We start from the raw sequence: 16,494 nt of genomic DNA, 5'->3' as shown, positions 1-16,494 counted from the left end.
ACTCGTCGTATGCGGCATGGTCGCGAAGACGCGGTGCAGCTTGGTGCAGCGCCGGGGCTCGCCCTCACCGCACCTCTGGGGGGCTCGTCTTACCGCGACATGGTCGGCGCGCGCGATCGAGGCGGAGACGTGGATTCATGGTCGCGCACACACTGTCTTTGTTATTTTCCTAGCGTGGATTCACCGTTCCCACCTCATGCCACGCCCAAAGGCCCTGCAAGGGTCTGCAGCCCGGGGGGAGAGTGGCTTCGTGCGCAGCGTTGGTTCGGGGGGCCCATCGCCAGAGGACGCCCGCCTTATACATAACCTGACCACCTCGCCCCCGAGCCTCTTCACCAGTCCAGGCCTCCGATCGCCCGTCAGAATCTCCACGCGCTTCGTCTCCGACCGTGCTGTTCGACCTTCACTCGCAACGCCTCCCTCGCCTACCTGCTCTCCTCGCTACCGGGTTGTTGGCCACTCCCATCTTGGCCGCTCCCGCTATCACTGGTACAGCAAGAACAACAGCAGATCACCAAAAACCAATAGTAGACGCCTTCAAACTCGCCGACCCGTGCGACGGCCCCAGGCTCTAAGCGGCCCCGGGTAATCCAGTGTTTCAATGTAAGTGTCCCCTTGCCAGGTCCATAAGTCCTTCAGACCCCAGCACGCGCGCCCCTGTCGGTACGTTACTGTTTACTGCTTATGCTAACCCAGCTAGACCGAACACCCTATATATCCACTCCTCAGCCTTTTGAGGTACCGCAGTCCCGTCATGGTCGACTACGTTCCCTACACCACCGCCAACATGCCTCATGACTTTGAGCTTTACTCTAACCAGGAGGAACAACTCAACTTCCTACCCACATCACAACCATTCCTGCCCTCCAACTCATATTCCATGGACCCTACCTTCAGTGGCCCCTTCGAGCCGCTAACGTCGCTGTCCGAGGCACCCAGGTCGCAGGACCTCCAGTATCATTACGATGGCATTGCTCAGGGCGTCAAGGCATCCTTCCAACAGTACACAAGTCCTATGGCATCTCCTCACTCAATGTCCAACTCGTTCCAACAAGAGCACCCGCCAGTGCTCTCTGCCTCCTCAGAGTCCGGCGCATCAGTGTCATCGTCCGCCATGGGCTCCCCATCACAGTTCAACGAGCCCTGGAATCCACTCTCAGCCGGTCTTAGCCTCACTCCAGGGTTCGAGTTTCCAGGCATGGTAGAAACCGTAAAGGTCCCGGGCTGTGTCGGTGAGTCAGCTAGCATTCTTTCGAAATTCGAGTCGTTCTCTTCTACCTGTCCTCCAACGCCCACATCGGACCCTTCGCACACAAATGTAATTAGATCGCCTGCTACTCCTGCTTCGGCAAGATGGTCGGTATCGAGGTCAAACGCATGTGCAGGCCGTCGAAACTCTCTCCTTTCGCATGTAACACGCCCTAGCGACGTCGCCGATACTAGCCTAGATTATCCCTTCACTCAAACATGTTCATTCTCTCAGTCTCCTCAAACTCAGACACAATTCCTTGCACAGTCTGAATCATATTGTCGGTTCTCCTTTGACCTCCCAACTTCGAACGTCACCGCAACCACAGAGCAATCACTGACCACGATGCAGATCCTAGCCTCACTCAGTTTGGAAACCCTCTGGTTTACATGCCCCCTTCACCGTATCCAGAGATAAGGACTACGCAGTCCCCTTACTTTGGCGTGATCGAACATCCTCCGTCCCCTGCTCTGTCCAACATCTCTTCCCACAGCCAGCGCCCTGGATCGAACAACTTGAAGCGAGGCTCAGCCTCGCCCTTTCTCAACGACCGATTCCAGCCGTATCCCGCCTTCAACGGTCAGAGACGGCAATCGAACGCCTCGTTGCACTCACAACACTCTGGCACCAGCCGGAAGAGCGCAAGCAGCTACGAGCTTGACGATGAGACCCGCGAGAAGGGTCTATGCCCGCTGCCAGAATGCGGCCGTGTCTTCAAAGACTTGAAGGCGCACATGCTCACGCACCAGACCGAGAGGCCAGAGAAGTGCCCGATCACTACTTGCGAGTACCACCTGAAGGGATTCGCAAGGAAGTACGACAAGAACCGACACACTCTCACCCATTACAAGGGTACTATGGTCTGTGGCTTCTGTCCAGGGTCCGGTTCAGCGGCGGAGAAGTCGTTCAACCGCGCCGACGTCTTCAAGCGACACCTCACCTCTGTGCACGGCGTTGAGCAGAATCCGCCCAACAGCAGGAAGAAGTCGCCCACTGGCCGCAAGGCTTTCTCGGGCTCGCAACAAAGCATGGCTGGCACTTGCTCGACTTGCTCAGTCACCTTTGCCAATGCGCAAGAGTTCTACGAGCATCTAGACGACTGTGTGCTGCGTGTTGTCCAGCAAGCTGATCCTAGCGAGGCTATTAACCAGCGTCTTTTGACATCGGTTGCGGAAGACAAGGATGTTACCGAGACCCTGGACCGCAACGGGCTCTCAAATAGCATCGAGTACACTGTCCCCAACTACGATGAGGAGGACGAAGAGGAGGACGATGATGAAGTCGATGTTGACGATGCAAGCGACGACACGTACGGCGTGCGACGTTCGCGTTCTGGCAAGGGCTCCATCAAGAACAAGTCGCATTGACAATTAACACATCCCCGAGGTGTCACATCGCACGTCGGGGGTGGCAACCCCTCTAAAGTGACGAAGGCCTCTGGTGCGAGGGGCCCTCGGGCTGGGCTGACCTTTTCCAAGGGCGGCGTGGCGATTACCGGTTCGGGCCGCAAGAAGCGCAAGAACTACCCCGTTTCTTGGGGCTGTCCGACCGACAAGATGAAGATGAAGAAGCGCGTTTTGTGCGTCTACGACGGCCCGCGACGCCTCTGGAAGGACGACATGATGCTCGACCAAGAGTTCGAGGTCCGCATGAAGCTGCCTGATGGCAAATCCTACGTGACGGATCTGGATGTGCAGACGATGAACCGGGCGGAGGCGCTGCACGACGCGACGCCAGAAGAGAAGGGCCCGTGGACGCCCGACAACATCATGGGCGCTCCCCAAGTCACGGCCGAATATCAACGCCAGCAGTTTATGATTTGATTGTAACGCATTATTTGGACACACTTTCTACGATACTCACCTTTCTCGCTCGAGCCCAAGCGTTGGAATCGACTTTCGAGACGTACACTGAGACGCGATCAAGAACCCCTTGTTGTGTAATTATCTGCTGGATACGCCCTTCTTGTTGATGTTTGTCTTCATCTCTTATTCTATTTGGATGCTTTAATGGATGGACTTTGGGCTGGGCAGGGATGGGAAACTGGGCATCTGAGCGAGCGACTGATACCACTGTTATGGGAGGATGGACTTTGTTTTGTCGGATGAACTTTGTTTTGTCGGGAGGATGAACTTTGTTTTGTCGGGCGTCTGGGTTTGGTGACGACGCGATGATTGAGCGCATGTCGAATAGTCTAGCACCGTAGCAGCTATCGGCGCCGCGAGGGATCGGCTTTGTGCTGGTCGCAGGGCCGTGGTCTCCTAATATATTGTCTGAACAATGCTTGTCTATCAAGTCGTGTAGCACATGCAATAGAGACAATGGATAAGTCACGTTCAGATTATCGGAATGATGTTGCGAGCGATGGTGGAGGTTCGGGCTGCAAGATCTCCAACCAGGTTCAGGCCCGAACAAGATCGACTGATTTTCCACCCTTGCAGCGACACCCTTCGCTGCGATGCGGGGCGATATCCGCGGATACGGGAGACGGCGCATCTGGTGTGCTGAGTAGGCAGGTATAGCGGCCTACCTAAGATGTACTCAGTACACAACGTATATGCTTGCTTGGCATTAAGCTCAGCATTTGAAATGGCATGCAACGGCACAACAAGATGCCAAATACTGGCGATGCCTGGGCGGTGACGAGACGGAGTACGCATGTTACACTCGGGTGGCAGCATGAGGAGGGGGCAAGGCGGCATCGGCAAAGCGGGATCGAGGGCGTGTCGTGGCGGGTTGGCTGGGGGGAGTCGGCGAGGAGAGCGGTGAGCAGCGGGCGGGCGGCGGCTGGCTTAATCCTGTCTAATACCACGACAACACCTCGTGAAGCTCTCTACTCTTACGCTCGTGCTAGTCGACTGGGGTTTGGGTTCCCGTCATGGAGCATCCTGCCCCTGCGTCCGTCACCGTCGCAAACTACCAGCACACGCAGGATGGCATCTTCGGCGGGCCTGTCCATCTCGCGCGCGGTCGCCAGGCACGCGATCCTCAGGCGAAGACGGTCACTTACACGGTCGCCTCGCTCGACGCCTTCGAGACGTCGCTGCACGAGTACCTCAACAACCCGCCCGACAACCCCGACCACACCGACTGCCAGCTCTCCTTCTGGCTAGGCACCAGCTTCCTCGTTGCCGCGTCCTTGGACGCGCCTGCCTCTTCCTCTGCACCGCAGCCCCGCTTCGCTCCGCACGACGCGTCCCACGCCTACAGCAACAACCACAACAACGCAAATGGCATCCATGCGCAGCAGTATGGGACGACGTACCAGAGCGTGGCCGACCCGGCCGTGGCCCTCGCGCTCGACTTCCAGCAGTCGCAAGCCAGCCCCGCGACCGCCAACGGCGAGGGCCCCAGCAACAGTACCACGAGTGGCAAGAAGGCGGAGCCCAAGGTCGCGTTGAGCGTTCTCGAGGCCCTGCAGCCGACGCCAGACCCCAAGGAGAAGATGCGGAAGCAGCGCGCCATCGCAAAGTGCTGCGTCGACGCCATCCAGAAGTGTGATGGCTACCGCTACAGCTTCCACAACTGCTGGAACAGCCGCGAGGACGACAGCTTCCGCTTCTCCTACTACTGCAACGACTCGCTGCTGAACAAGGACCGCGCCGCCAACGGCAAGGGCGCAAAACTCGGCAAGCGCGCCACCAAGCCTGTTTATGACTGCAAAGGCGTGCTGTCCATCAAGTTCTCCGCCACCAAGCAAAGTCTAGACGTCTTCTACAAGCACGTCCCCGTCCACAAGACGTACGAAGAGCGGGCCCCTCCGCCACGGAAGGATTCCAGGAGGCGCAAGTTTCTCGAGGAGAATGATCCGGAGACTTTGAAGAAGTTACAGAGCCGACCGAAGCAGCACCGGCCAGATCTTCCTCTGGAAAGCGCACAAAAGGCGAAGAAAAAGAGGAAGAATGATGACCCAAAGTCGTCTACATCACTTGAGAGTGATCTGCGTGCACAGAGTCTCCGCTCGCTCCTTGAGCTTATTCGCCCTGATCCCGCTCCTGATCATTTACCACCAGCACCTCCTCCGCCGCCTCCGCCTGTTGTTCAGCAACAACGCCCTGTTCCACCCCCGCCGCCCCCGCAGCCTATTCAGCAACAGCCCCAAGTCCAGCAGCAGCCACAGCCCGCCACGCGAAAGAGGCCGAGGAACAGCTGCGATGTATGCAAGGCTAAGAAGACAAAGGTAGGTTCTAATCTTCGAAAGAAACAAACCTGATACTGACCGAAACAGTGCGACGGGACACGACCAGTCTGTCAAACCTGCATCGACAAAAAGCGGCAATGCTTCTACTCTGCCGATCAGCTGGTTGATGAACGGCGTCCCTCTGTCATGCCTGACCCACCAGAGACCACACGGCAAGCCCAAGCACCCACCAGGAAGCTCTCCGAGCTCGAGCGTATGAGGAAGGAGCTGGAAGACGCGAAAGCCCGCATCCAAGAGCTCGAAGAAGAAAAGCGTCGCCCATCCACAACACCTGCCCAAACACCACAAACGGCGCAAACCGCCCAACTTCCCCGCCCGCAACTTCAGCATAAGCCTCAGTCCTCTGAAACGCCGCCACAGACACAGTCGCACCCGCAACAGCGCGACCAGAAGCAGCAGCAACGCCAGCACAGCCGAAGCCACTCCCTCCACCAACATCAACCACCTGCGCAACAACAGTACCAACACCAAATTACCACCCCACAAAACGTACCCTCCCCCCAGCAAGCCATGCAACAACTCCAGACCGCCGCCCAGCAACTGCAAACCCCACAACACCAGTATGCCCCCTTCCCGAGCCACTACGGCATGACAGCGCAGCAGAACATGCCACGCAACGCGGCGCACGCCTCGCAGTCGCCAAACGTGCAGCAGACCGTGCAGACCGTGCAGGGCCACCAGATGGGCGTGAGCGGCATGGCGCCAACGGCAGAGCAGACGAATCCGTATGCGAGGGGCTTCAACCCTGGGGAGTGGACGGGGTATTACGGGTATCAGAGCGCGCAGCAGCAGGCGCAGGAGGGCCAGTGGGGTGGCGTGCGGACCGCGGGTGTGTTTCGGCAGGTCTGACGTGACGAGCAAAGTGGCAATGCATATGTATACGATTTTTCTTGATACCCTCTGTTTTTTTTCTTCTTGATGATTGCTTTATGACGGGTTGGGCGGTATGGTTGGGTATATGTAGGGTTACGGATAATGAGTAATATATGTCTCAATTACAAATCGTGGCCGTAAGTAGAGCCCTTGGTGTCTTGATACGTGCAATGGTGTCCATCTTGTGTGGGAGTGGGAGCGTGAAGTCAGTCAGAACAGTGGCCTACACTACGACCTGCCATGCCGGCAGGCTCCCGCGTCGGTGTGAACGTTGTCAGGCTTCAATTTCATACAAGTATCATGGAGCGAGTTATCCTAGGCTCTATGATCCAATACTTGAATGTGCAACGTTGAATTCTTGACACAAGAAAGAGGTAGAGGTCTAGCACCAGAAGTCCAACTCGGCTTTGCGTGTCGGCCACTGTGGACGTGTGGATGTTAGATCAGAGCAAACCCAAGGTAGACAAGGTACACGATGCAGCGTCAACCGATTTCAAGACATCCGTCTGCATATGTATTGTTACTGCACGCTACAGGTCCTCACACCTGCGTCGTCGGCCCCATTTGCACAGTGTCCGTGATCCGCTCCTTTCCCTTGAAAACGCCGTGGGAAACAGCCCCGTGTCATGTCATGTCTGGTCGTTACTCTACGCGGCCCCATAACGCCAATGCAAATGCTATGCTCGAATCAAAATCACCGCAGTCATTCATCAGCCCCATAGAGAGGAGTCCCATCCTACGAGAAGCCCATCTTGGAGCCGATCCCCCTAAGACCAGCGCTGATGCCATCCCCAAACGACGAGTCCTTGTACGCCGCCTCCTTCGACCCTCCTTTGTCCTGTCGGACCTCGAAGCCCGCTGCAAGCATGTTGAGCCGCGTCAGCCGCAGGCGGAGCGTGTGGTCGTAGGTCTCGGCCATGGCGAGCGCGTCGGCGTGGACATTGTACCGGGGATTCGTGGGTGGGGAGATGAGCAGGCGGTCCACGAGGTCAATACGCGCGTCGAGCGTGCCGTTGTTGATCATGGTCTCGAGCTCGTCTTCTATGCTCCCGTATTCGCTCGTGAGCTGGAACTTTGACGCCATCTCGTCGAGCGTGACACAGCTGAAGGGAATGAAGTATTGGACAATGCTCTTCCTGCGGATGCGGCCGTAGATGTCGGAGAGCACTTTGGAGAGGTAGACGTCGAGGAGGTAGTCGTTGCGGTAGTTTTCGAGCACCTCGAGGCAGGCGGAGTACTTGGAGGCACAGAAGAGGTTTATGGCGCGACGGATGTGCGGCTCGAGCTCGAGGAAGTTGCGGAAGTCGTTGTTATCGAGGACGCGGTCTTTGAGCTGGCTGCGGTCCATGGAAGCAAGGGCACAGAGACCGCCGTAGACGGCAATATCGTTGCCTGTGATGACCTCCCGCTGCCATGTTATTCCTGCGGCGGGTTCGGCGGTCAAGAAAGCGGGGGAAGTGTTGATGAAGGCTGTTGCGGCGTCGCGGAAGTTGAGGGCTCCCATGTGTGCCAGACCTGCACAAGCCGATACAATGGGTTCTAGCTTGGCCTTCTCGTCTCCCTTTACCTGTGTGGAATCGACTTTCGCGATGTGTGACTGCACAGTCAGCCACGACTTCTGTGCTATGGTGACGAGGAGGAGGCGCAGTGTCATGTCTGCAAGGTGCTTCGGCGACGTGCAGTGCTCGCGCATGCGCATGTAGGCTTTGTGTGCCAGGCTGTAGTCGCCCGCGGCGTAGTAGAAGTGGCCCATGTCTTCGTTGCCCATCTGGATGACGTGTTAGCTACCTGCGCCATCGATCAATTCATGAAGCACTACGCACCCGTATGCTCTCCTTGATCATGTTGTTCTTGTAAGACTTCAGCTCGTGTTCTAGCTTATCCTTCTCCGCCTCGACCTTCTTCGTCCTTTCCATTGCCCATGTGGTGTCTGTCAACGCCGCTGGGTCATCGGGGGCAATCTGGGCGAACTCCTCAACTAAATCAAGGTACAGCTTCACGTTCTTGCCACGCTTCGCCTCTGCGATTGCGGTTCGGTATGCGTCGACGGCGAGATAGGTGGAGTGCGAGCCAATATGGCGAAGGCGGTCGGCACGCGTGAAGCCGTCATAGTTGGATATGTACGATTCGAGGTCGAACTTCGGGGGATCTATCCGCGTGAGCATGTATCAGAGATATCGTGAGTATGTAGCTACCTTTGACAACGATTTGGCCTTCTGACTTCCGCTTCTGGAAGAAGGGCGTGTCTGCGGCGTCCTTTGCCATGGCTGGCCGAGTTGTGTGGTTAGAGTGTAGAGCAAACGGCGAGCAGCTTGAGCTCCGCGTTGATGTTGATGCCTGCCCGCTTCCAATTACGTTAAGCGGGGGCTGACTAAGCGGGTTAACCCAACATCCTAGAGACATGCACCTCATAACCTTCATATCAGAAGCTTTGGGTCACATAAGCTCGCTTCCGCAACTACGCAAGGCTCTACGAATACAAGATGCTTCGAATTTATCTTCGATCCCACGTCTCCATGCTACCGGTCAATTGGCTACGATGCTTATCTAATATGTCTTGACGACGCTCAGCCCCTTCAACAGCCACTGACCCTATGTTTATGTGCCCATCCAACGTTCCAACTGTCTATTCTTCTGAGCGGGGATCAAGCCCTTCCGCTCGTACACCGAGTCTTCACTTGAGCCTGGCCTTCAAGGTTCCAAGGTTACCAAAGAGGCACGTGCGCAGTGATGCCTAACCAGGCCATGCGACCGCGCCGCAGTTGATGAACCTACCTCGCGTGTGATTCATCAATTCAACTCAAGGTCGCCTCGTCGCGTTCGCCCTTTTGATATGCGCCCTTCGTGACTCCACGCCACCCTCAGTCGCACGTCTGTTGCCTACGTGCATCTGCCAGGATGCAATCGCCCCTAGTGGGCTGGTGGCTGCGGGTCAAAGGGCGCGCCGTACAGACGTAAGTGTTCTTTTTGCCATCTACGGTTGTATGAGGGTGTGGAGCAAAAGTCCGGTTCTAATTCAGTACTTCATCAACCTCGCATCGCATCGCACAACAGAACGACAAGCACATGTCCACCGTCTTCTCCCCATCTAAACATATTCACTTTACGAAAAAAATACTGGAGAGAACATTTCCCAATTAGAGTTAGCCGGCTGACTCACATCCACTAGAAACACAAAGCTGGCCTCCAGGCAACGACTGCATCATCCACAAACACGTGACTGGTCGCATCTTTCTCCGAAGACTGATACAGCTGCACGATCACTTTCTACCGCCTGGAGATCTGAACCCAGTAGAACTCCAACAGCATCCACCAGCATTGCGCCTGTTGCAAAGATGTCAATTGACGCAAACCAAAGCGAAGCAGCGCGTACTGTCGCATCCACAACTGCTACGAATTTAGCGGTCGACAAGCAGACAGAAGGTGGGGCATCCCGCGATGGATCTACGCCTCCTGTAAAGCCTTCTGTCTTGGACTCATCTTTTCCGGTTCTTCTTCCTTATGATGATGCTCTGTTCATGGATCAAAACGGCTTCGACGCCTTAGTCAAGGAATTGGTAGGCCGTAGAGAAGCGCCGCCCCTGAAGAGGCCTGCTGAAGTAGAAATTCGACAAGAACCAGCAAAGAAGGCGGCATTCATCGAAGGTCTCGAGAAGCACTCCGCACACGCCCGAACCGCGCAAGAGCTTGCGGCAGAGAACAAGACCCTTACGGCGAACTCGGACGTTACGCACATCTCGTCTCAGAACCCGCTGGTAGACTTGTTCTACGACTTGGGTCAGAATACGCCTTCGATCCACCTCGATAGCTTGCTGGACGCTGCCTGGAGCAACGACCCTCTGACAACGCTGAAAATCGTTTTCAATGCTCGTAGCATCCATCTAGGCAAAAGCAACAAGGTTGCTGCGTACAAAGCACTTGGCTGGTTAGCTACAAACCATCCTCATACCTTGCTGACGAATCTGGTATGGCTGGTCCGTCCCGTGATCGAGAAGAAAGTACCAGGCGACAACAGCGAGAAGGAAGTCAAAAAGGCAAAAGGAGACAATCAAGATGAGCCCAGCCTGGTCATACTCGGTGGTCCAAACAAGGATTCTAAGGATGAAACCGAAGACTTTGACATAATCGACGCTGAGGAGGCTGCTCCCATCAACGAGACAACGGCTAAAGCGGAAATAGCGCCCGCCTTTACCAACGAGACCGAAGCCTTGGACCTTCTCAAAGCCCACGACGTTCGTTTTGGTGTTTCACACGGCTACTACAAGGACCTGCTCAATATGCTTGTACTTGCTGCGAACGATCAGCTGACCATCGCTGGGGATCCTTCCGCCTTGCTCACGCAAAAGCAAGACAGGTCCAAGGGTTGGAGGAAGAGGGCGCAGTGGGATGCTGCGCAAGCAAAAGCCAACCGTCGAGTTTGGAGAAAGCAACAGTATGAGCGTGTGACAGAAAAGCTGCAAACAGAGCCGTTCTATCGTGCCCTTCATCTGACCGTGGCGCGTATATTTGCCCAGCAGCTGCAGGAAGACCGCAAGGTTCTGGACTCAGACGACAAGTCGCACTTGAAAAATCTATCGCTTGCTGCGAAGTGGGCACCTAGCTTCGGCGAGTTTCACGATAAGCACACTTTTATCTTGAGCTCCATAGCCGAGATACTGGCCCCGAGAATGACAGACTTTGACTCAAAAGGTAGCGACAGCGCGAGAGAAACTTATCTTCGCCATGCTCGTGAGCACTTCCGAAGACAGTACAGCTCGCCGCTCCGTAAAGCACTCGCCGTAGTAGAGAGAGACATTGCGGCCCAGACGTTCTCCAACATCAAGTACGATCGCGTTCCTTCCCTTGCAATGGAACGCTACAGCGAACTATTCGCGAAGAAAGATCAGGAGCACTTCTTCGACTATGTCAAGAAAGTTGCAATGGGCAAAGCAAAGATTTCCGGGGCCACACTGCTCCCTTCCAAGCTTGTCGCAAAAGCTAGGAACCTGCTTACCCATGCCGACCCCCCTACCACTGCGGCGGCCATCAAAGCCCACGCTCAAGAGCAGGTGGTCCGCGAAGTCATCGATGGGCAGTGGAAGACGCTCGTCCAACGTGTCAAAGATTCCGGGGCCCTCTCATCCTCCATCGCAGTCTGCGACGTAAGCGGCAGTATGACGTTCCCCCAGCTCGACGACAAAACCACACCCCTGGACTCTGCGATCGGCCTCTCCCTCCTCGTCTCCGAAGTTACTGCCCCACCCTTCGGTGGCGGCTTTATCACCTTCTCCGAGACCCCAACATACGTGTCCGTCGGCGGACCCAGAGATACCCGCGGCCTCGTCGACAAAGTCCGATATATAAAGAATTCGACCTGGAGCATGAATACCAACTTTGTCGCCGTCTTCGAGGACGTCATTCTCCCCATGGCTATCAGGAACAATCTCACGCAAGAGGATATGGTGAAGCAAGTTTTTGTCTTCTCGGACATGCAGTTCGACGCCGCCCAGAGCGACTCCGAGCGCTGGACTACGAGCTATGAATACATCAAGAAGCGGTACACCGAAGCCGGCTACGAGGTACCGAAGCTGGTCTTTTGGAATCTGGCTGATCGGAGCTCGGTGAAGCCTGTGACGATGGAGGATATGAATACAGCGCTGGTATCGGGGTATTCGCAGGGGATGCTGAAGGTGTTCTTGGAGGGTGGGAATTTTGAGGACGAGATCGAGGTTGTGGAAGAAGACAGGGATGACGGTGTAGTAGAGGTCAGAAAGGAGAAGAAAGAGGGTCAGTTGGCGTTGGTTAAGAAGGCGGTTAGTCACCCTTCGTATGGCATGTTGAAGGTTGCGGACTAGGAGGTATGGTGTGTTTGATGGCACACGCGGCGCACAAGATACCCCACTCATGGCTTTTGAAGTCCAAGTGACTCTGCTGTTAGATGTACAGTCACTGTTAATGACATCTCACCTCTTTGCATCCTTACCAAGCCCCTACCAGCGAACTTCCCTCTTCCCTCTCCTCACTGCATTCCTTCTCTCCCACCCACCGTACTCCGACAACACGCCAACGCGCGACCAACCCGCTGATACTCCATCCCACCAGCCTTTGCGCTGCGATGCCAAACCAGACTGCAGCTTTCGCTCAACATGTGTGCGTAAGGAGTGAGATAAGCGCTGAAAGTAGGTGTCACTGTCGAGCGTTCGGATCGGTGTGTGAGGGGTAGGATATGTTGGGAGCGTGTCCTGCCTGCCGTGCTCAAAAACCCTAAAACCCTCCCGATATCAACAGTGTCAGGGACCTTGCGTTAACTTAAGCCAACACACTACCACGTTAGGAGTACATCTTCCACTATGCCGTGCTAATGCGCAATTCAACGAACGCACTGCAGCGAGCCTGCCGGAGTCACCAACCTTGCACTCTTCTAAAGACATAAGGACATTCTTCACATCCCCAATCGTCTACATCACACACAAAGACTGTCCAACTCAGAACTCACATATCAATGCAGGTCCATGCATAGCATTCAACGCGCTATCTACCTTGCCCACACACCACCCAGGTCCGCGCGCGGCTCCTATATACAAGCCCAATCGTCCTTTCCCTCGTAACCTTGCAAACAGGGGTATACACTCAAATGCCAGAATTAGATCCAATCGACAGATCGACACCGTCCGCAGGACGTATTAGAAGGAAAAACCGAGGTTCAAAGAAAACGCACAAGATAAAAAAACAGGTGGGGAGGAAATTTTAGCGACGCTGCGGAGCGCCGATGCAGGAGGACGAGCGCTGGCTATGTTACAGTACAAGTATAGCAGGAGAAAGGTCGTGTGGATGGAGGAGAATGTGGAAGGATGAAGATGTCGTAGCGGCGTTAAGACGAAGATGTAGATGTCGGCACCGAAGCCTGAACGGTGGTCCCGTTGTCGAACTTTATCGTGAACTGCACGAGGTCGATGGTGAAGACGTCAAGGTCCACCGAGTTCGACTTGGAGGACCCAGACCGGTCGTTGCTCAGGAAATTCTGGATGGATTCCTGCGCGCTGGCGGCGGTGTCGAGCTTGCCGCTCACTTGGAGCGACAGGAGAACGCCGAGGCGTGCGAAGTCAAGAGCAGTGGGATTGCTTGAGATTGGGACCGTGCTGGCCGCTGCTGACTTTGCGGAGACGGTCGCAGAGGCCGATGCGGCAGCGTTTGCGTTCTCGTTTGCGGATCCTACGTTACCAATGGCCTGGCGCTTCTGAAGGGTAGCTGGCTCAGGATGAGGCTGGTCGAGAAGAGGAAGCGAGCGCGAGGGCGTGGTGGAGGTTTCGACAAAGATAGGCATGTACGCAGCAGCGGCAGAGCGGGAAGCGAGTCCATTGAACGTGATGAGCGCGTTCTCGGCCGTGCAGCTCAATGAGAGACCGGAGAACAGTGTCAGGAGACGCGTGGAGTCGAGAGGGATCTGGAAATCGCTCTCAGCACTCTCGATGAGCCTGGGAATGCCCGAGCCCACGGTAGCATTGTTCGCAGTGCTCCCGATGCTTGTTGTGGTACATCCGGAGTCTCCTTCCGTGGCGCATGTCTTTCCCGTGAATCCGTTGATGCAGACACAGTTGCAAGAACGATCAGCGTTGGGAATCGCGACACCTCCGTTCTGGCATGTGATGATACCGCTGCACTGACTGTTCTGGCTTCCGGTCGAGCCAGTAGGTTGCGCAGAGCTGGTGGTGGCCGTGGCCGTACCCGTGCCTTGCGTGTCCTGAGCGGCTTTTCCTGCTTGATTCTTCATTTTCGGGATGACCACTAGAACAATGGGTATGATGACTGCGGCTGCGACGAGGAACAAGAGTACGATCAAGAGTGTCACAAAGGTCCACATGGGCATACCGCAGCATCTCCTCCGGCGCTCGCTCTTGCGATCGCTCATGGCAGAGTCTGCTCCATATTCGCCCGCCGCAGGCCACTTTGACATGCGCCTCTGGTCTGGTGTAGTTCCACGGACCGGCGTCCCTTGTGCAGGTGGAGGGAAAGCCGCCAGCATGTCGCCCATTGAATTCGAGTTGTGTTTCTTGTCGGGTGCTCCCGCTTCCCAAAAGTCCAGACCCAGCCGGCTTGCGGTCCTGCCTCTGTCGAGATTTGCAGCAAGTCGCGTCGCGCGTCTGATCAACTCTGGTAGGCTGGTCAAACTGCCGCGTGCCTCAGCCTCGCGTACTGCATCGACATCGAGACGTGGTGGACGAGGCCTCCCAGGGCGATCCGCAAAACCAGTTCCACGAGACCCTTGAAGGCGAAATGCTGGGCCTGCTAATGAGCCGTCTTTTTCTGGATCCATGTCCTTCTCGGGGTCTCTGAATCTTGCTTCAGCGTACGTGGGAGAATCCAGCGAAGCATCGTCGGGCGAAATCTCTCTTAGTCGCGCGGGGCCGTTCCCCCCAATTCCATCTCTTGCTGCAAGTACCGCACCTCCAATCCCTGCTTCCCACTCTTTCTCGTCGGGAGGCGATCCCTTCCGTTTTATCGATGAACTATCGACGGACTTTATGGTCATCATTGAAGGTTTCGTTCTTCGTCCCAAACTGGCTTGTCGAACAATCGCCGGCGTTACCAACCCGCTTCTATCGTCATGATCGCTCCCTGGCGAGAAGCGCCCGTGGTCACTTGTTATGGTCTCTTCATCGTCAGAGCGCACATACGGATCCTCGAAGTAGAGGTCTTCATTCGCAGGGATAGCCATACTCGATGCGAAAGACCCATGATGCGATCGTATTGTGTTTGAGCGAGTCTCCGCTTCTTCGGCGATTGGTGACACATAGGACATCTGGGTGTAGTACGACGATGGTCCTCTTCGAGCTGACGGGGGAGGTCCAAGGCTGGGTATGCGGCGCGGAAGTGGTTGTATGGCAGGCATCGGCGGTTGAGGTACGGGAAAGTCAGGTATCTCTCCTAACGAAGAAGCTTCCGAGGCAGCGGACGACGTGGTGAGTGGGCGCGATGAGGGACCAGATGTGGGCGAGAATGGGTCATCGCTGGTGAAGGAGTCGCGGTATCCTGGGGAAGGTTGTTGTATAGGTAATTCGTCCGACGTTGGGCGTGGTGGCCGTTGAGGCGGTGGTCCTCGGGTAGGCTGTGGTGGACCAGGTCTTGAATCCAGGACATCGTCAGCGTCGTTTGTCAAGGGCCACTGTGGAGTAGGAGAAAGAGCAGGTCCTGCATCTCTAGTTCCAGCTGGCGCAAGACGCTGGTTAGGCCTTGACGGCAATCCTATTATCTTTGACCTGTCCGGCAACTGCCCCTGTACTCTTGCTTCCTGTAACGCCTTCCGCGCTGCGCGTACGGACCCTTTCTTCGTGTCTCCATCCTCCTCTTCTCGCGCGCCGTACGTTCGGGCGGCGATTCGCGGATCGTAACTCATCAATAGTTCGGCGAAATGGTGGCGATGGTTCGTGTCTGTAGACCGACACGGGTCCGGTGGTTGTGTGGGTTGTTAGAGAGTCGAAGGGGGCGACGAGTTCGGTGACCGCTCCAGGAATCACGTTAAGGCCGTTAGCACTGTCTCAGATAGTGCGGTAAGGTACAGCAGGGCTAGTCTGTCGCAAGGACTCGGACGTCCTTGACGATGGGGTTGCCGTGCGATGGTGTGGGGATCAATAGCACAAGGCTGAGCTGAGCATGGAAGAGCGTCCGAGTCAATTACAAATTGGCTCCGCTCCGGTCTCCAAAGGCACTGCTATCGATGATAGCCAAGGCTCACGTTTGAGGAGAATCACTGTGGTTAGAGAATCGGACTACAGAGGTGCCGAGTGCCACGGTTCCTTGCTTGAAGCGGGTCCACGACGCTGCGAGCTCGGCGATGACAGGTCCAAGTGTTCGAAGCGATAGGCCAATTGTTTATGGATTAGGAATTATCGAAACCTATAGCCAGTCATGATCAGAAGAGTCCCTAGCATAATGATGAAGAAGCGAAGAAACGGCAAGGACAGTCCCAATTCAGCGGCTTGCGACAATGCGAGGATGGATAGGGATGCCACAAGACCACAAGATGTATCAGAGTTGATGACAGTGGACAGGACTTTGCGTGAGCAGGGTGGGTTGGGAGGTATATCTTGCGACGCTTCCCGTAACAGCATCGCGAAGCGGGACACCAGATGCGGGTTTGAGAAGGAAGCTATACGTACACTACAACAGCACGTCCTAGAGTGCAGTCCAGACA

General features: G+C 55.7%; 5 protein-coding genes across 5 annotated transcripts; 3 read left to right on the top strand and 2 right to left on the bottom strand.

Annotated features, from left to right (window-relative positions):
- Positions 1-754: 754 nt before the first annotated feature.
- On the top strand, positions 755-3,072 carry N0V89_002066 (uncharacterized protein; the record flags this gene model as incomplete). Its single annotated transcript, XM_056210876.1, has 3 exons — positions 755-1,232; positions 1,601-2,572; positions 2,636-3,072. 3 exons carry the CDS (start codon positions 755-757, stop codon positions 3,070-3,072), a joined length of 1,887 nt encoding a protein of 628 aa, XP_056074349.1.
- A 1,055-nt stretch (positions 3,073-4,127) lies between these two features.
- N0V89_002065 (uncharacterized protein) lies at positions 4,128-6,299 on the top strand (the record flags this gene model as incomplete). Its single annotated transcript, XM_056210875.1, has 2 exons — positions 4,128-5,429; positions 5,478-6,299. 2 exons carry the CDS (start codon positions 4,128-4,130, stop codon positions 6,297-6,299), a joined length of 2,124 nt encoding a protein of 707 aa, XP_056074348.1.
- Positions 6,300-7,059: 760 nt separating this feature from the next.
- N0V89_002064 (uncharacterized protein) lies at positions 7,060-8,588 on the bottom strand (the record flags this gene model as incomplete). The annotated part of the gene is made up of 3 exons (XM_056210874.1): positions 7,060-8,091; positions 8,147-8,472; positions 8,519-8,588. The coding sequence occupies 3 exons, from the start codon at positions 8,586-8,588 to the stop codon at positions 7,060-7,062; spliced, it is 1,428 nt and encodes a 475-aa protein (XP_056074347.1).
- A 1,070-nt stretch (positions 8,589-9,658) lies between these two features.
- N0V89_002063 (uncharacterized protein) lies at positions 9,659-12,157 on the top strand (the record flags this gene model as incomplete). The annotated part of the gene is made up of 1 exon (XM_056210873.1): positions 9,659-12,157. The coding sequence occupies one exon, from the start codon at positions 9,659-9,661 to the stop codon at positions 12,155-12,157; it is 2,499 nt and encodes an 832-aa protein (XP_056074346.1).
- A 1,016-nt stretch (positions 12,158-13,173) lies between these two features.
- Positions 13,174-15,696, bottom strand: N0V89_002062 (uncharacterized protein; the record flags this gene model as incomplete). Its single annotated transcript, XM_056210872.1, has 1 exon — positions 13,174-15,696. The coding sequence occupies one exon, from the start codon at positions 15,694-15,696 to the stop codon at positions 13,174-13,176; it is 2,523 nt and encodes an 840-aa protein (XP_056074345.1).
- Between the last annotated feature and the right edge of the window lie 798 nt (positions 15,697-16,494).

The sequence above is a fragment of the Didymosphaeria variabile genome (assembly GCF_027946475.1).
Source record: "Didymosphaeria variabile strain IMI 356815 chromosome Unknown scaffold_2, whole genome shotgun sequence".
NCBI lineage: Eukaryota > Fungi > Ascomycota > Dothideomycetes > Pleosporales > Didymosphaeriaceae > Didymosphaeria > Didymosphaeria variabile.
This window is presented reverse-complemented; position numbering and strand designations above follow the sequence as displayed.